Source organism: Anguilla anguilla, chromosome 1, assembly GCF_013347855.1.
Source record: "Anguilla anguilla isolate fAngAng1 chromosome 1, fAngAng1.pri, whole genome shotgun sequence".
Taxonomy (NCBI): Eukaryota; Metazoa; Chordata; class Actinopteri; order Anguilliformes; family Anguillidae; genus Anguilla; species Anguilla anguilla.
In genome coordinates this window covers 65,801,638-65,821,438 of record NC_049201.1, presented here as the reverse complement: position 1 = coordinate 65,821,438, position 19,801 = coordinate 65,801,638, and the positions used below count along the sequence as shown (strand labels likewise).

Here is a 19,801-nt window from a genome sequence, read left to right as displayed (position 1 = left end):
CAAAGTATTGAGATATATTTGGTTCATATTAATGGTGCAATACATAAATACATTTCTAATTTTTGCAAAATGAAAAATAGAAATTAAAATTAGCAATCACTTATTCAGAACAAAGGAAAATGTTTTTAAACTTGGGGTTCTACAGTTCACACACCGTCGTACCAGGGAAACAGTTGGGATGTTGTCCACCAGGGGGCAGCACTGGCCCCACACACAGGTATGGCGACAGCTGTGCTGCATGCTATTCGCTACAGCTATTACCTAATCGTTGGACCTGATAAAAGGCCTGGTGCACAAGCCTAGGGGAAGGAGCCTTGGCCTTGGGGGTGTGGTGCTGTGTGTGGGTGCAAGTGCCATTTGTGCGTGCAAGTGCGGTGTGTGTGTATGTGCAAGTTTTTGTTTATAGGTTTTTATTATTACTTTGCCTGAGAGATGTTTGGTTGCCAGATTGCTCCTTTTTCCTTGTTTGGTGAGAATTCTGTGTTATGGACAAGTGATGTGTGTGTTTGCAGGTTTTTATTTATGGGTCTTTGTTATTACTTTGCCTAGGAGGTGTTTGGTTGCCAGATTGGCATTTTCCCTTGTCTGGCGAGAATTCTGTTGAGTTGTAATTTTTGGGCAAGGACAGAAAGCAAAACATTGTTGTTTTTCTGTCTGTTCACCAGTTGATCAGTGGCCACCCCCAGCCCTGCATCATAACACTTAATAAATTCAGTACAAAAAGCGTGAAGTACAATACATAATATTTATTTCTCAAAGGGAGGCAAAACAATGTAATTACTTGAAAATACTTGATCACATGAACTAGAATGTCATGGTTGTTTATCAGTGAACTTAGTTATAATTGTGTCCAAGCCTATATGGTCCATACAGTAAAGCTAGAAGTCATTTTGTTTTTGGTTGCATGATAGACTCCCAAATGCAGGAACTTTATTTCTCCAATGGACAAGAAATTGTTAGCCCGCCATTACAGTACAGGAGAACTAAATACAGTACACATATATTGCGTTGCAGCATTTAATCTCCCCTTTCATTCCATTTGCACTCCTGTAATTTACCACAATCTGTAACCTTAATAACAAACATCAGAAACTGCAGTAGGGTCACTTTTTCGAATGAACAAATGTGAAATTAAACTGTATAGGAAAAAAAAATAATGTGACTATAGTCTGTGTACTAGAACTTTCCTTTAAATTGCTATAAGTTAAGGACAGTTTTTATTTAATCAAGTGCATTATCTTGTTATATTTTGATCATGATTAACTATTATATCATAAACAAAGTAATTATGAAAAAAACATGTTTTCCGTGTATGCATTTGCATGCACATGTAAACATGATCACTCAGCAGTAATATATGCAGAACATGTTTTATTTTGTTGTCACAATGATCACGCTTTATGTGAGCCACTTATCGATGCAGTCATAGTACACTGCTTCATTGGAGTGCCAACTGGTATGCTTCACTCCGGGAAACACACACACAACCAAGTCTCCTCTGGCATCCAGTGTCTTCAACCCAAAAACATCCTTCACATACACCTGTTATATGAAGAAAATAAATGTCAGTGAATTCTTTAAATATACAATAATATTATGAATAATAATAATAATAATAATAATCATCATCATCATCATCATCATCACATTGTCGTCATCATCATCATCATCATCATCATCATCATCATAAAGGTGAACAACATTTGACTCACATCCTGGTCCTTCATCTCAACAACTTCTTCATTTTCATCATAAAACCCAAAATGGCTGTTGAGAGAAAGATAGCATAAGTATGAGCTCAGCACCAAGTGGGTCACACAGAGACATAAAGTCTCAGAAATGCAGAGAGGGCTGGAAGGAGACTTAGTTATCAACAAATGAGATCTTAGACAATACAGGGAGAGCTAAGATGTCAGAAAAATACTGCGAAAAAGAGAAAAAAGAGAGTGCTTACAAACCTGGACTGCCAAGGAGTGATGACACCATCATCTGGTCCTCCGATCAACACCAGTTTCTTAATACGCAGGAAGTTCTTCTTCCAAACTAACAAAAATAGAGGTATAGCATGAACACGCAGACTTAGTACCCAGTCATTGCCACGTACGTCTATTTACCAGAATGTGACTAAATGCGAATCGATACTGACATTAACTTCATGATCGATAATGAGGTGTCTATCACTGTTTCAAAATACAAATTACACCTGTAACCTTACACACACTAAAAATATGATTGTGTAAAGGGGCAGCTGGTCCTCAGAATGGATTTTAACATTTTCATTCCTAACCATTTTGAATTTATAATGTACCAACTAGTCCTGTGCAGTTAAAAACTAATTTAGAGGTTGAGCCTTTCACTGATGAGGTTAAAACCACCAAGAGTTTATTACCTGCTGCACTGGGGTTAAGCCTCTCACTGTTCAGCAATGCAAGATAATCATTGCCTTTCACATACTGGTCTATGTGGTGGGGGTCTGGAAGAGAATCAGAGAAAACCTCATCTGTATTCACAGCAAAGTGAGTCAAAAACGCATTAACAAGAATATTGGTGTTGCTGTTCCAACCCTTTACCTTATACAGGAAAGAAACCCTCAAGGATTACATACCCTGACTCAAAGGAATGCAAAGGATCGTCCATTCTCACCCTTCCAGTAGTTGCAGATGGACAGCTTTTGTCCCACAGAGCGGTAGCAGATTTTATAAACCAGTCTCTTTAGGAACTTTGGGAAAGCATATTTCAGGTATTCTGTGTCTGTGATGAACATGGAAATGAGACATCTTGTGTAAAATTCCAATTCATCATAAGTGAATTTGACCCAACATACACTACCGTTCAAAAGTTTGGAATCACTGAGAAATGTTTATGTTTTAGAAAGAAATTGATACTTTTTGAAACTCTTGTTCACCAGTATAGCATTAAATCGGTCAAAAGTTACACTCAAGACATTGATAATTACTAATTACAATTACTATTATTACTACATCCCAGAGTCGTCCCTGCACAGTTGCAGATGTTGCTGATGTTTGGCGAGTACTATTCAATGAAGCTGCCAGCTGAAGACCGGTGCGGTGTCTGTTTCTCAAACCAGAGACTCTGATGTACATGTCCTCTTGAGCAGTCACGCATCTGGGCCTTCCACTGCTCTTTCTGTCCTGGTTAGATCCAGTTCGCTCTCTTCTTTCAAAACAGTAGTGCACACCTTTGTATAAAATCTTCAGTTTATTGGCAATCTCACACACAAAATAGCCTTCATCACTCAAAATACGACCGCATCGAGTAGCCAAGTGTCAAGTGATGAGGTTCCTTGATAGATTTATAATTTGCATTTAGTTAGTCTGTAAAACCAAAGGTCATAGGTTACAAGTAAGATAGCAATTATGATTGTTTATTATTCCGCATTGTGGTAGCGTTTTATTGCTAACGTTGGCTAACATTAGCTGCTTTGCATGGTAAATACCTACTAATTAACGCTTACATTACCGTGTGAAATATCCTCATTATAAAATACCACTAACCTATTTAAAGACACTCAATTTAAAAAATAATGTAGGCCTATATAACCGAAATATTTTGAGCAGTAATACTTACATAGCAATGATGAAATCTGTTTTCAATAGATAGAGACAGACAGTAAATCAATGACATATTTCTATCCGCTTCTGTCTTACACCAGAAAACGATGCCAGCTAGGTCTATCAGCAAACATATCGCTTAGCTATGCCCAGAAGTCCTCAATAATAATTGTATTTTCCAAGAAATTATGAAAAGTTTTACTGCTAAGTAAAGGAAGTGTCACTTACTACGTAAGTGAATGCGATGATAACTTTCGATTACACTGACCAATAAAATGCTATTCCAAAAGCAAAATTAGACATATTATACATTGTTAGAAAGCTTATACTCTCACCCATTGAATAAATGGATTGTCATTCAAGCCAGACTGTGCTAAAAAGGGCGACAATGCCGTAAACAACACGTGTGGTATTACACACAGATAATTTGAATGGTACCCAGGCATCACAAATGTGCCATCTCTAGAGCCGTTTGTCTGTTATGGGCTACTGTAGAAACATGGCGGTGCAACATGGCGACCTACGTGGAAGAGGACCCACTCCCTATGTAGATATAAAGGGCTCATTCTAAGGTAACGAAAACACAACGATTCTTATTTTCATGGGATTATACACTAGTTAAAACATACTTATGAATATTATATTCAATTTCTGCCAAGTCCGTTCCGCTAAATTCTACACACTGCTCCTTTAAGGATGAGGTAACACAGTGTGCTGTCAATATAGTAAAGGCTGCTGAAAATGGTGCTTTGCAATCATAAAGATTGAATTGTCATTTCAAACAGTAATGGTTATTCACAATAACATTATCAATGTCTTGGCTGTATTTTTTTAATAATTTAATGCTACTTTGGTGAATAAAAGTATCAGCTTCTTTCAATGTAAAATATTGAAATATATAAAAATGATAAAAGTGATTCCAAACATTTGAATGGTAGTGTAGGTGAAAGCAACCTAGTGTGAAAGCCCAACCTAATGTGAAAATAACTTACCTGCGAGCTTCACATCTATGCTATTGGACAGCAGAAAAAAAATTACTTATCTGTGTGAGGAGAGGGCAAAACATAGGTAAACATTTAATTGTATTAAAGAGCAAATGTAGCTCTGAGGTGTGAGAAACATTTGAAGCAAAGGAAAAAATACACTTTATTTCACTGTAATGTTCCGACCACTTCTCTGGTGCCAAAGAGGAAAATGAGGAGAAGCAGTAGGTATAAATTATTAAAAATATTAAAAAGCCAAACTCATACAACATGCAATGATCATGTTAGTATTGACTATCATGTGTATTGGCTGTGCTTAATGGGACTGCCATGTCATTTTATTGTTATTATTGAGGTGAATGTTTAATACTGACCTCCATATTGGCCCCCCTGTGGGGAAGACAGCGAAATAAATGAGTGAATATTGTGGTCTGGAAGAGTGGAGACAACTCCTCTACACACCAATCCACCTGTAAAAAAAAATGGTGCAGAGAGAGAGAGAGAGAGAGAGAGAGAGAGAGAGAGAGAGAGAGAGAGAGAGAGAGAGAGAGAGAGATTAACTTGAATTGAATAGAAGTGAGGGCAACATGTTAAATTTGAAGAAACAATAGAGAAGCTGACTCCTCAAGAAGTGAATTTATTTCTAAAGATACCCCAACAGATGTTTTACATTGTGACACTGAGAAAGGATCAAAAGAATAAGAGAGGAAGTACATGCATAGGTAACCCATTATTTTGCTGTAGTATTCTTATTAAAAACAGACATGCATGCAGTAAAGACCTTGGGAAAAGCAGATGAGGTGGACACCGTCCACAGCATTTTGCAGGATGGAGCGGACAGCTTGTTTGAAGCCCTGCACTTGCTTCCACATTGGCATTAGGCTGGCTTCGTAGTCAAACAAGTCAATCACTGTCACATTTGTACCTGGATGTGACTGAGAAGTGGAGGTTAGTGAGAGCTCAGATAACTGGAGAGAACAGAACTTTTTTCTGCAATGGTATGAAGGCCTATAGCTACAGTGCAAAATACATTCATAATATGTCATATTTAGCATTTTGAATGGTATCAATACTGTACAGGGACATCACAGTATTTTTAAACATAGAATGTCACAGTCGTAAATAAGCACTAGACTGCATCAAACTCTCTTTCTCTGCATCCATTCTGAAGCTCTTTGGCATCCCTATAAACCAGTATATTGTTAAATTATGTGGGAGGGGGCATTTATCTAACTGGATTGAATGTAGAAATAATCTTTTTATCATGACCAGGTATTAAAGTATGATATAAATATATGATTGAAATATATATTTGATATTAAAATATATTCTAATATAAAAATGTCTACTCCAGCTTTAACTATCCCTTTGCGTCTTACAATGATGCACATTATCATTTCAATCATTTCACATACGATGACAAGATGTCTTCTGGCAAGTGCGAGCTGACAGGTAGCATATGATCTGAGAGCTCGGAGCAGCGAGCTCGCTCCGAGCTGCGAGGTGCAAGCTCCCAGTTCGGATTAGCTTGGTTACATTACAGGCATTTAGCAGACGCTCTACAGTACACAACTTTTACGTAGCGTTTACATTGCATCCACTCATACAGCAGAATATATACCGAAGCAATGCAGGTTAATTACCTTGCTCGAGGGTACAGTGGCAGTGCCCTACGCAGGAATCGTTCCTGTGACCTTTAGGTTACAAGACCACTTACCCATTATAGGCCTATTACACTGTAGGTGCGAGCATGAGGGCATTGGAAAGTCCGACAAGTCTGAGATCGGACCACTTGTAAATACAGAGGTTAAGTTTTTAAAAAAAAGAGGAATAACAATATCTATACTAAGTGCGTATTTTCATGTAACTGAACCTAAACTATACTTCCAGCTGCATCGAATCAGGCCAGTGAAAGCGATTTATTCAAACAACACATTTTACAGTCGTTATGAATTAATTATCTAATTCACTCACCTTGCTGATAAAGCGGGTCAAGTGTGCCAGCTCACGGGAGCCGTCGAATAGCCCGTGGACTATAATGACGGGCTTGTACCCAACAACGTCGCCTGCAAAATAAACACTAAGGAGCATGTAGATGAACGCAGAAGTTCCGCTCATTCTGGTGCCACGGAAACTATGTACTGACATCATACCGTCAACTGCACAGAAGATATGGTGATAGGCCTATACAAAAGGAAAAAAAGGAGTTAAATGTCTAGCAAAAAAGTAATAAATGAGAAAAGGAAGAGTTTCAAAAAGCAGTTTTGTTTCCATGCACTGTCTCCACCTCAGAAATATCTCAATGCATGCACACGAGACGCGTCCGCTATTTCGTTTCAAGTAGCCTATGCTGTGCTGTGTCTGCCTTTTTAAAGCGATGCCACTTCCTTGTACTCTATGTTTACATTGTCGGCTTTGACTTATATCAAATATAGCGATATGACAGAAACCAATAACAAAATGAAGATTTCCGTGAAAACGTGCGCACATGATGTAACAAAATCATTTGAAGTCAGATATCATTCATCGCACCAAAACTATAGCCTATTTTACAATTGATGTTACAGAGGCTAGCTGTAAGGAAGCCATAAAAACAAGGAATATGGTTTTTAGACATGAATGATGAAAGTTCATCTCTCATTTTGGAATTTACTCCAGTACAAAAAGGCTCAAGCAATAGTTAGTAAAACTATAAGAGCAGCGAAGCGCACATACTGGCAAAACTTTTGTAATAGTATCAGGAGAGAGACTCAGCTGTCTGATGTACAATATGGGGCATGATTAGAAATATAGGGGCATAAGGAGAAATGATGAGCTACCTGTACTGAGCAGTGTGCCCAAACCACAGTCAGTAACAGGGAAAAGGCTGAACTGCTGGCTGAAACATTCAGGAAGATCCATAATTCTGAAATCTTACCTTGGAAGCCAGACAGCGCTGAAGAAAAATCATGGCAGGAAATCCAGAAATATTAGAGAAAAGGGCACGTCAGGAAATTCACTGGACTCATTGTTTAATTTATATGAATTAGAAAGAGCCATCAGTAATGCACGTATGACTTCACCTGGGAAAGATGGGTTTGCTACAGTATGATGGAGCACATGAAGGACAAAACACTTGCAGTAGTTTTTAAGCTCTTTAATATAGTGTGGGATACTGACTCAGTTTTGTGCTTAGAGTCAGATATTAGGAAAGCTTAGAGCAACAGAGAAGTAGTGGTAGCAGTCTTTTTCGATGCGGAAAAAGCATATGATATACTTTTTTGTTTGGAAGGAAAATACAAGTAAGGGTGTGCACAGATTATTCAAATGTGTATGTAGTGGAGAATAGAACTGCACAGGGCAGTGTGTGCAGTCCACTATTATACAATATAATGATTAATGATATCTTCTCTCACATAAAACAAAATGTAGGAAAATCTCTGTATGCTGATGATGGGGCTCTCTCGATAAGAGGACGAAATGTCTCTTATGTGATTAAGAAAATACAAGATGCAATTGATGAGGTAGAGAAATGGGCAAACAATTGGGGATTTAGATTATCAATAGCAAAAACACAAGTGATATGTTTTTTCGCAATTCCACAGACCTATCTCCTTAAAAATGTATGGGCAACCATTAGAGCAAGAGAAAGTGGTAAGATTCCTTGGAGTCTGGTTTAATGAAAAGCTCACCTTGAATAAACATAGCAATGAAATCAGAAATAAATGTATTATTAAACTGCAGTGCTTTACGGGACAGGAATGAGGAGCAAAAAGAACATCTCTGACAAATATATACTGGGCACTCTGTAGATCAGCTTTAGACTACAGATGTATAGCGTAAATGTCAGCAGCAGAAACTAACCTCAAGAAATAAGAAGCTTTACAAGCTCAAGCTCTTAGAATCAGTAGTGGTTCATTTAAAACATCCCCAGTGTCAGCAATGCAGGTTGAAATGGGATAAATGCCTCTACAAATCAGGAGAAGTAAATGAATGCTTGCATATTGAATTAATTTGCAGGGGCACAGCCATTCACACTCCACTAAGGCTGTTTTAACAGAACGCTGGGAACACTTCAGAAGCTTTGGGTGGGTAGGTGATGCTAAAGCGGGGATGCTATGATTGCACAATCTACCCTATAGCCCTAAAGTTCCAATTTCCTCTATTTCTTTGTGGCTACTCCCAATGCCAAGTGTAGACTTGAGTTTACAACAGGAACGGAAAGGAAAATCCAGTTTTCCACCTGTTCAGGGATACATTAAACAACACTTCCAAGGAATGTTGACTCTATTCACAGATAGTTCTAAGGAACCTGTTTCTAGGCATGCAGGTGCTGCTGTGTTTATTCCCAAATATAATTTAGCCATAAAGAGGGTGTCTGATCATTGGGAATAACCCTAGCTCTACAGTGAATACAGATACACAAAATAAACAATGTGGTAATTTGCTCTGGCAGCTTCTGAGCATTGTCTAGCCTTAGATCTGGCAAATCTGGCAGACAGGATATTTTGCTCAACATTTGCCATATTTTATTCATTCAGGGGCAGAAGAATAGGCTTCTTTTTCGATTGTGAGCATTTCCATCATGATTTCTCATTATTTAGATCTATTAGATAGCCTGACAGCGATGGGACTTGAGGGAAGCCTGTCAGCTGATGGTTTTACATTAGGATACATCTGGTAAATGCGTTTTCAGCTTTACACCGGGAGAGCACATTAGGATTGTTTTTTTTCCCTGAATACAGATATAAACCTACTACGTTTGAATGTTTTTTCTAAACCCATGTACGAAAGAAAACATGGGTTGCAAACACATTAAAAAGGGTCTTTTTTCACTTGATATACTTGGTACTTTTATTGGTGAATTACACAGATTATTGTAAAATGGTGTATTTACAAATATTTTTTGCTATCGCCTGTATTGATCCCTTGTGTAGGAACAACTGGATGCTTTATGGTAGGTTAGCTTCTGTGAATAACACGTTTTCAAATACAAAATAAATGTTCACACAGCAAGGTACCACAGAAATAGTTGGAGACAATGAAAGCGTTATTTTTGGTATGGTTTCTTCAGAAAACAAAAGATGTCAGTCTGAAGTAATTAAAGCACTACCTGTAATCTCTGTTGAATAACTCCATTTTTTCTGAACGTGGGAGCATTTTTGCTTAAATAATAAAATGCAAACTATTCATATTGACTATTGGAATATGTATATATGAGTAGTCACAGACATTTATAAAGGTATTTATTTTTGTTTTATCTTAGTGATATATAATGTTAATTTATTTTACTATTTATTATTATTGAATGTATTTGTTTTTTTTTTTAATTGGTTGCAGAACCATTAAGATAAAAGAAAAAAATTATTTAACCATTCCAGTTTACCAACAGGTACTCTTACGAATATGTTTGTGCTTCATAAAACAATGGTATGAGCTATTGATATGGCTCAATGATGTGGTCAATTTTTACAACCTAGCGCATAATGTAAGCTTGTATACTCAAATGAACATGTTTTAGGAAGCGAAAATTATTTTGAATTCCATATAATAGGGTCAACAACTTAGCCAAATATATCCATCCCAGAAGCTTGACATTTCCCGATAGGGCCAAGTATTCTAAACAAAATAAGGGGTTTCATATCTATTGTGGTATATATTGGATACACCTGTTTCATCTACAAAAAACTAGGGTAGTGAAGACGACAATCAACTTTGGGTCCGAAGAGTTAATTTCACAGGTGATATAAAAAGCGAAAAGTGTACACATTGTGTAGCCTGTGGTTTTCTAGGTATCGGCAGAAACGTTTATCATTAATCATTAATTTTATTTAAACTACACAATTTTTATATAGCATGTAACCAACCATACTATTTATCAATTATAGTTACATTTTTAAATCAAGTAGGGCAAACACCCAGGGAGAGGATGTCATTGCGATCAAACATTTGGAGTCTTTTTTTTTTTTTTCAGTGTGTGGAGGGAGTGAGTTTTTCAAATAAGACACATTTTCAGCTCCAAGAACATGTTTTTTCAGCGACAGAAAGCAGACAAGCGCAACGATTACAGACTCAAGCCGGACACCCACCGCACGTGTAGCGGCCGCGAGCGCACGACGCGCGTACTACGCGCGTAAGTGAAGCGTAGTTGAAGTACTGTTATTACAACGGCAGCGGGCGACCTCCTCTACACCAGCTGCGAACGCGGCGCGAACCGGGTGCGAAACTTGTGCGACACAAGCGAACTGAAGCGTAGTTTTTCGCTTCTGTTCTATTTTTCTGCTTGCCGCGCGTCATGATGACCTGTTTATACACAGAAATATGCTCTAAAATGCTAGGTATACATGCTCTGATTTATATTTCATCCATATTAGGCTACTGGGGGTGTGTCCCTAGTTCCCTCCCAGATATTTTATAAGCAGCTAAAAAATACAAGCCCTTTTGTTTTTGTATTGTCCTTGCAGAAAAATTAAAAAAAAACCGCAACCTGGGGAAAAGGCAAACTTAGTTTCGCTACCTTATTTTGCGGAGGGGGTGGGGTAAATTTGAAAATACACCACAGGAAGACGTAGCCTATCGAATGATGTAGAAGTGAATGCACCGAGCGGCGGTTTGTTAGCTCGAGTGTTGAAAGGTAGTTTTTAACCAACCATTGCTCAGCCTATTTGACTTCTCCGATGTCTTCGTTCGCCGAGCTTTCAAAAAGGGCTTGTTAATAAAAATCAGATAATCCACAGAGCTTTAAAAAATCGGATTATTCAGTGGTCTTGCCGATGAAAATGCACCTATTTTATAAGTGAAGTTGTAAGCAAGCCTTTATTGCACTTGTACTTGACAGCTTCCTGTATTCATGGCGTTGTGGTGCTCATATCCCTCCAAGTTTAAATTGTTATCATCTTTTTGATGATTAGCTGATTTTACTAAATATGATCATATAAATGTTTTGACGTGAATAACAAGACGGCACGGGAATTCCCAATGGTTGATTACGGATTATTTATTATTATGATCATTACATATTCTTCATAAAGTTGGCACGCTTGTTAACCAAGCAAATACATACAGTTTGAGATTGATTATTATGTAGGCTACGTTGCGATTTAAGCTTATGGTGATTCTTTAAAGAGTTTACTTTCTCACGTATTTACATGAGTTAACAAAATATTACCAAATTGACAAACTGAAAAAGGTCTCTCACCAAGTATTCACTTAACCCATAATCAACAGTCGTGAGCAAACGTGAAATACACGATGTAATCCCACTGCAGACTGCGAGGGCTACTAGGAATATAGAGCTTTAAGCAAGCCTTTGCGCGACACAAACGGAACCCGTGTAGACACACGACGCGCCGCGCAGTGCTGCTTCGCCGTGCTGCTTACGCGCCGCACCGAAAATAAAATCAACTGTTAGTTTCAGTTTCAACTCGCAATGCACAAACACACGCCATAAGTTGCAAGCACAAGTCATTGCTTGCAAGTACAAAGTACTTTTGGAACTAATTTGAGCCCATACGTTATACCTTACTTTTGGATGAGACTGGAGTGTTCCCCACATGCTTGCAAAAGCTGTTGACCTTATTTGTGAAGTGCTCTTTCAAAACACATGGTAAACATTTTTGAAAATGGCATTACAAAAATATAAACAGGCACATATTGTATTGTGTTCAATGTTGTAATATTTTTCCATGGAATGCAAGTGCCAATGTCATAGATGTAGCTTATTAAGGTAAACTTCATTTTTACACAATGTTGCGAAGGGCTTACGATAGGGAGAAAATTAAGTTTCTTACTATTTCAATCAGGAGCTGTGCACGCAAGGAGCTGGACGAGTTGTCTACCTTGCTGACGTTGCTGCCAATACCTGTTACGCCCAAGACCTGGAAGGGTGGCCCATGGAGAACCTGGGTGCCTGCCTGGGCCAGGACTGGAAGCCCTCGAGTCAGAGGAGGACGAGGCCCGGGACGAGCACGATGAGTCTTTGTGGTGCAAGTGGTGTGGGGATCCTCGCCACCATGGGGACTGTGCCCTACCAGCAGACCTGCCAAAAGTCGCAGCTTTGCCACCCAGTCCGAGGGTGCCGCCAGAGGCCACTGCTCTGCCGCCCTGTCCCTGGATGAGTGGCCCCCGCCACCAGCTGATGCAGCGGGCCCTCTAGCTGTGTCTTATTAACCAATCATCGGTTTTGTTATTACTTTGCCTAGGAGGTGTTTGGTTGCCAGATTGGCCTTTTTCCTTGTTTGGTTGAGAATTCTGTTGGGTTGTCATTTTTGGGCAATAAAAGACAGACAGCAAACATTTAGGTTTTTCTGTCTGTTCACCACATGATCAGTGGCCACCCTCAGCCCTGCATCACAACTTAATAAATTTGTCACAAAAAGCATGAAGTACAATACACAATTTTTTTCCTCAAAGGGAGGCAAAACAATGTAATTACATGAAAATACTTGGACACATGGACTAGAATGTCATGGTTGTTTATCAATGAAGTTAATTATATTTGTGTCCAGGCCTACATGGCCCATACAGTAAAGCTAGAAGTCATTTTGTTTTTAGTTGCATGATAGACTCCCAAATACAGGAACTTTATTTGGAAGAGAAATTGTTAGCCCATCATTACAGAACAGAAAAGCTAAATACAGTACAAATATTCTGTTGCAACATTTTTCATTCCATTTGCACCCCTGTAATTTACCACAAGATGTAAAAGTTAGCAAAATGTCTTAAAAACAAACATCAGAAACCACAGTAGGATCACATTTTCGAATGCACAAATGTCCCGTTTTCTCAAAACCATGAAACTATAGATCTATATAGGAAAAAAACAGAATGTGCTCTCATTCCAGCATCTGACTATAATTTGTGTCCTTTAACTTTACTTTAAATTGCCATTTGTTAAGAACAGTTGTTTATCAAGTCCTTTAATGTACTATATTTCTACCATGCTTAACTATTATATCAGAAACAAAGAAACGTGAACAGAACATGTTTTGTGTATGCATTTGCATCACTCAGCAGTAATATGTGCAGAACATGTTTTATTTTGTTGTCACAATGATCACGCTTTATGTGAGCCACTTATCGATGCAGTCATTGTACACTGCTTCATTGGAGTGCCAACTGGTATGCTTCACTCCGGGAAACACACACACAACCAAGTCTCCTCTGGCATCCAGTGTCTTCAGCCCAAACACATCCTTCACATACACCTGTTATATGAAAAAAAGAAATGTCAGTAATTTCCCTAAATATATTATAATACTAATAGTCATCATCATCATAATAATAATAAAAATTAACAACATTTGACTCACATCCTGGTCCTTCATCTCAACAACTTCTTCATTTTCATCATAAAAGCCAAAATAGCTGTTGAGAGAGAAAGGCAGCATGAGTATGAGCTCAGCACCAAGTGGGTCACACAGAGACAAAAAGCCTCAGAAATGCAGGGAGGGCTGGAAGGAGACTTAGTTCAGCGTTTCCCAACCGGTGTGCCGTTTGGCAAGGCCAGGTGTGCTGTGTGAAAAATCCTTGAATCCTTTTAATGTTCAGATTAATTAAAAAAACTTAAATGAACAAATCCCATTCATAAAAGCCAAAATAAATGTCATTAAAATGCGTATCGCTTAATTAAACCCCCAAAAGAACATTTAGGCCTACTGTTGGCACGTCACATCAACGTCAGTACGTCGCTCTCGGTTTTTTTCTGTCGACGTGGTGTGCCATGAGATTCTGTAAATTTGGAGTGTGTGCCGTGGAAGGAAAAAGGTTGGGAAACGCTGACTTAGTTATCAACAAATGAGATCGTAGACAATAAAGGGAGAGCAGAGGTGTCAGAAAAAAACAGCAGAAAAAGGAAAAAAGAGAGGGAGTGAGTGCTTACAGACCTGGACTGCCAAGGAGTGATGACACCATCATCTGGTCCTCCGATCAACACCAATTTCTTAATGCGCAGGAAGTTCGTCTTCCAAACTAACAAAAATAGAGGTATATCATGAACATGCAGACTCACTACTCAGTCATTGCTGCGTTTGTTTATTTACAGAAATGTGACCAAATGTAAATTGATACTGACACTAACTTTGATAATGATCGATAATGAGGTGTTTATCACTGTTTTAAAACACAATTTACACCTGTGACACACATTAAAGATAGAACAAAGTCGAAATATGACTGTGAAAAATGGCAGCTGGTCCTTTAATAATAATTTTTAAAAAAAAAAAAATAAAAAAAAAAATATATATATATATATATATATATATATATATATAATTTCTTTTCTTTTTTTTTTTTTAAAGTTCATGGCCATTTTGAATTTATAATGTACCAACTAGTCCTGTACAGTTTAAAAACTAACTTATAGGTTGAGCCTTTGGCTGATGAAGTTAAAACCACCAAGAGTTTATTACCTGCTGCACTGGGGTTAAGCCTCTCACTGTTCAGCAATGCAAGATAATCATTGCCTTTCACATACTGGTCTATGTGGTGGGGGTCTGGAAGAGAATTAGAGAAAACCTCATCTGTATTCACAGCAAAGTGATTCAAAAACGCATTAACAAGAATATTGGTGTTGCTGTTCCAGCCCTTTACCCTATACAGGAAAGAAACCCTCAAATGACAGGATTACATACCCTGACTCAAAGGAATGCAAAGGATAGTCCATTCTCACCCTTCCAGTAGTTGCAGATGGACAGCTTTTGTCCCACGGAGCGGTAGCAGATTTTATAAACCTGTCTCTTTAGGAACTTTGGGAAAGCATATTTCAGATATTCTGTGTCTGTGATGAACATGGAAATGAGACATCTTGTGTAAAATTACAATTCATCACAAGTGAATTTGACCCAACATACACTACCGTTCAAAAGTTTGAAATCACTGTTTATGTTTTAGAAAGAAATTGATACTTAAGTTAACTTTTGTTCACAAAGGTATCATTAATTGATCAAAAAGTACACTCAAGGTTACTATTAGTATTATTACTACAACCCAGAGTTGTCTCTTCACTGTAGCAGATGATGCTGATGTTTGGCGAGTACTATTCAATGAAACTGCCAGCTGAAGACCTGTGAGGTGTCTGTTTCTCAAACCAGAGACTCTGATGTACATGTCCTCTTGCACAGTCACGCATCTGGGCCTTCCACTGCTCTTTCTGTCCTGGTTAGATCCAGTTTGCTCTCTTCTTTCCAAACAGTAGTGCACACTTTTGTATAAAATCTCACGCAATCTCACGCACAAAATAGCCTTCATCTCTCAAAATAACAATTGACTGATGAGTTTCTGGAGAAAGCTATTTCTTTTTGACAAGTTTTAAAACCAAAATTCAAATTATAAATGCCAGTGTACTAGCAACTGAACTAAATATATTTTGTAGCTTAATTAAACAGCACAATTGTTTCCAGCAGTGCTTAATATAATGGAAGTGCTTTCTCTAGTAGCATGAATACTTAAGAATGAGGTAACACAGTGTGTTCTCAATATGCTGGAGCAATGGCTTCACTAAAAGTGATTCCAAACATTTGAATGGTAGTGTATGTGAAAGCAATCTAGTGTGAAAGCCCAGCCTAATGTGAAAATAACTTACCTGTGAGTTTAACATCTATGCTATTGGACAGCAGAGTAATGTAACAAAAAATACTTATCTGTGTGAGGAGAGGGCAAAACATACGTAAACATTTAACTGTATTAAAGAACAAATGTAGCTCTGGGGCTTAAGAAACATTTGAGGCAATGCAAAAAATTACACTTTATTTCACTGTAATGTTCCAACCACTCCTCTGGTGCCAAAGAGGGAAATGAGGAGAAGCAGTGAGTATAAAACATGTAAAAAGTCAAACAAATACAACCTGCAATGATGTCAGTATTGACTATCAATGCGATTGCCATGTCATTTTATTGTTATTATTGAAGTGAATGCTTAATACTGACCTCCATATTGGCCCCCCTGTGGGGAAGACAGCGAAATAAATGAGTGAATATTGTGGTCCGGAAGAGTGGAGACAATTCCTCTACACACCAATCCACCTGAGTTAGAAAAAGTGGTGCAGAGATTAAGAGAGAGATTGAGAGAGAGACAGAGAGAGAGCAAGAGAGACCATATCAATTAACTTGAATTTAAGAGAAGTGAGGACAACATGTTAAATTTCAGCAAACAACAGAACATCGAGAAGCTGAGGGGAGAAGTGAAAATTATTTCTGTGAAGATACCGCAACAGATGTTTTACATAGTGACATTGAAAACGGACAAAAGAACAAGAGAGGAAGTAAATGCAGAGAGGACCCACTATTTTGCTGTAATACTCTTATTAAAAACAGACATGCATGCAGTAAAGACCTTGGGAAAAGCAGATGAGGTGGACACCATCCACAGCGTTTTGCAGGATGGAGCGGACCACCTGTGTGAAGCCCTGCACTTGCTTCCACATTGGCTTTAGGCTGGCTTTGTAGTCAAACAGGTCAATCACTGTCACATTTGTACCTGGATGTGACTGAGAGGTGGAGGTTAGTGAGAGCTGAGATAACAGCAGAGAACAGTACATTTTTCTGCAATTGTATGAAGGCCTATGGCTATAGTACAAAATACATTCATAATATGTCATATTTAGCATTTTGAATGGCATCAGTACTGTACATCATAGTATTTTTAACATTGAATGGTAAATAACCATAGTGGTAAATAAGCACTAGACTGCATCAAACTCTCTTTCTCTGCATCCATTCTGAAGCTCTTTGGCATCCCTATAAACAAGTAAAAAAATGTATTATGTGGGAGAGGGCACTGATTTAACTATGGATTAAATGTAGGAATATTCTTTTTGACATGATTTTTACCATTTTTCTCATCCCCAAATTAGATTCAGAATCCACAACCCTGTGTAATCCTCTCTTACTCTAGTGACATTGCAGTGAAACTGCAGATCGTGCAACAGGCCCCTTTCACTTCAGTTTCACATCATACCAGTTTTACAGACTTATATTATTAGACTCTGTGCCATTGTGATAAGAAAGAACTGTTTTGACGCTAAAAACAGGAACCGGTGCTTCTCACTGAACAATTAATTTCACTTTTCACTGAAAGAGAAGTTCTGGCGATACATGCTATGGGTGGAGGGGGTTGGGTGAAAAGTCACTCTGAAACTATACCAAACCCAGGTATTCTTAATCTTAACACAAGCTTAATTAACAAGTTTCCATTGGAAAGTTCGACAAGTTGTAGTTCGGATTACTTGTAAATGTAGAGCTAAAGTTAATAATAATAATAATAATAATAATAATAATAATAATAATAATAATAACAACAACAACAACATTTTTAATACTACATGCGTATTTTGATGCAAGTGAACCTTTCCACTAAAATAAACTATGCTTTCAGGTTTCACAGAAACAGGCCAGTGAAAGCGATTTTTTCAAACCTCACATATTACAATTAATTAATTATTAATTATTAATTAATGATCTAATTCACTCACCTTACTGATAAAGCGGCTCAAGTTTACCAACTCTTTGGGGCTGTCGAATAGTCCGTGGACTATAATGACGGGCTTGTACCCGACAACGTAGACTGCAAAAGAAACACTAAGGAGCATGCAGATGAACCCAGAAGCTCCGCTCCTTCTGGTGCCACGGAAACTGAACACTGACATCATACCATCAACTGCACGGAAGATATAGTGATATACAAATGATTTTTTTTGTTAAGTATCCAGCAAAAGTTAATAGGCTACATGAGAAAAGAAACCGATTCAAAAGGCAGTTTTGTTTCCAAGCACTGTCTCCATCCCAGAAATAACGCAATGCATGCACGCGCGACGCGTCCGCTATTCTGTTTCAAGTAGGCTATGTTGTCTCTGCCTCTTAAAAGAAATGCCACTTCCTTCTACTCTGTTTATATGTTGTCGGCTTTGACTTTTCCTGAGGTTTCTTATAGTGTAGCTTTTAACAAAATGTAGATTTTAGTGAAAACGTGAATACATTTTAATAGGATATTTGCGCACAAAATCATGTGAAATATCATTCATTGCATATATATGTATATAATACAATCGATGTTCGTACTTTTTAATTGTGTGTATAAATAAATTTCTTGATGGATAATGCTGGGGAATCTGGAGCGGATCTGGATCTTTCTGGGGTGATAATGTTAACGTGCATGACTGACTGAAAGTGCAAAAAACATTGTAACAATATCAGCATGATTTTGTTCGTTTTTTTGAAGTCTTGCTAAACGGTGTGATAAATATTTATTTGTCAGGACATTAATGCTTAGCTACTTTCCTCAATAAGCAAACTGCTGTGTTGTTTTCATGTTTTTGTTAAAAGTAGTTATAATTTTATATTTTATATTTATATTTTATATAGTTAAACAATATTATTGTTAGTCAGGTAGTGAAAACAGAAAATGACATATAAAGATAATCTTTAGAGTATAGATAAAGATGCATGAGTGTCTGCAGAGGTGTAAGACACCAATCATTTGTACTATTGAATAAAATAAATAAGTGTATATTATCTTACCGTTAGTATATGCAAGTTCAAGAGATAAGAGCTAAATATAACAGATACTGTTTGGTACTATGGGCTCTGGGAATGAGCAGAATAAGGGAATGAGACCAGATATCTGGAAAAGTAGATAGGTTGCACCATTATTCGTGATTTCACTCGGACAGGAATGCTTGACTTTGAAACAGTCCCTCAGCCACCACTCAGAAGAGTTAGTCAATAGAGGTTTTGCGGTTATTCATGAGGAGATTTGAGTCCACGGACATTATTGCGATGCTAATTCACAAAAGTATGGATAGTCGGTATAAATGTAACGCATCACAAACGTAACGCGGTCAATAACCTTTTGTACAGTGCTGCTACAGTAGCAGCTACGTTTCAGGTTTGTACACGCGAAATTCAGTCCTCTAGTGCGTGCCAAAAGAACGAAGCAATTCGAGAACCTTCGAGTGGAAAAGATAAAATAAAATAAACAAAAATCTGTTCTGGAAGTAATTTTGAATATGAGGCATTATTTTTTATAAACAATAAATCAAATCATACACCATTTTAAACCGTCACCTGTCCTTGAAAGTTTTTATTTTCTGAGAAGAAGTTAATTGTAGGCCTGAACATCAACGTGATGACTTTTAAAGTTAGTTCAGTGTTAAATGCGTTCAGCTAATTTTGCTTGCTGTGTTGACATAGTATCGACTTCTGGATGCTCCAAGTGGTTAATGGAAAAGAATCAGCCACCTGATCACAGGCATAATAATAAGTACACACTAG

The 19,801-nt window shown here is 37.8% G+C and overlaps 2 protein-coding genes across 3 annotated transcripts; both read right to left on the bottom strand.

The window, feature by feature from the left end:
* Positions 1 to 958: 958 nt before the first annotated feature.
* Positions 959 to 6,897, bottom strand: LOC118233889 (lysosomal thioesterase PPT2-A-like). Of its 2 annotated transcripts, XM_035430103.1 has the most exons (9): positions 6,843 to 6,858; positions 6,530 to 6,739; positions 5,337 to 5,490; positions 4,930 to 5,025; positions 2,644 to 2,751; positions 2,390 to 2,473; positions 1,959 to 2,043; positions 1,713 to 1,767; positions 959 to 1,542 (listed from the first exon to the last, which is right to left on the bottom strand). In XM_035430103.1, the coding sequence occupies exons 2-9, from the start codon at positions 6,704 to 6,706 to the stop codon at positions 1,399 to 1,401; spliced, it is 903 nt and encodes a 300-aa protein (XP_035285994.1). In that variant the 5' UTR covers positions 6,707 to 6,739; positions 6,843 to 6,858; the 3' UTR covers positions 959 to 1,398. The 2 variants fall into 2 exon arrangements, with proteins under 2 accessions (XP_035285994.1, XP_035285899.1); XM_035430008.1 differs by having other exon boundaries at positions 6,530 to 6,897.
* Positions 6,898 to 13,079: 6,182 nt separating this feature from the next.
* On the bottom strand, positions 13,080 to 18,389 carry LOC118233828 (lysosomal thioesterase PPT2-A-like). Its single transcript, XM_035429875.1, has 8 exons — positions 18,004 to 18,389; positions 16,866 to 17,019; positions 16,460 to 16,555; positions 15,204 to 15,311; positions 14,944 to 15,027; positions 14,419 to 14,503; positions 13,846 to 13,900; positions 13,080 to 13,740 (listed from the first exon to the last, which is right to left on the bottom strand). The coding sequence occupies exons 1-8, from the start codon at positions 18,178 to 18,180 to the stop codon at positions 13,597 to 13,599; spliced, it is 903 nt and encodes a 300-aa protein (XP_035285766.1). The 5' UTR covers positions 18,181 to 18,389; the 3' UTR covers positions 13,080 to 13,596.
* Positions 18,390 to 19,801: the final 1,412 nt, after the last annotated feature.

Bases quoted from the DNA above. Each gene is read 5' to 3' on its own strand.
- LOC118233889 (XM_035430008.1), bottom strand. From the start codon at position 6,706: ATGATGTCAGTACATAGTTTCCGTGGCACCAGAATGAGCGGAACTTCT. The intron at 5,491-6,529 runs GTGAGTGAATTA...TCCACTTCTCAG, and splicing joins TGACCCGCTTTATCAGCAAG to TCACATCCAGGTACAAATGT. The intron at 2,044-2,389 runs GTAATAAACTCT...TATTTTTGTTAG, and splicing joins GCTTAACCCCAGTGCAGCAG to TTTGGAAGAAGAACTTCCTG.
- LOC118233828 (XM_035429875.1), bottom strand. From the start codon at position 18,180: ATGATGTCAGTGTTCAGTTTCCGTGGCACCAGAAGGAGCGGAGCTTCT. The intron at 15,028-15,203 runs GTGAGAATGGAC...ATTCTCTTCCAG, and splicing joins CATCTGCAACTACTGGAAGG to ACCCCCACCACATAGACCAG. The intron at 14,504-14,943 runs GTAATAAACTCT...TATTTTTGTTAG, and splicing joins GCTTAACCCCAGTGCAGCAG to TTTGGAAGACGAACTTCCTG.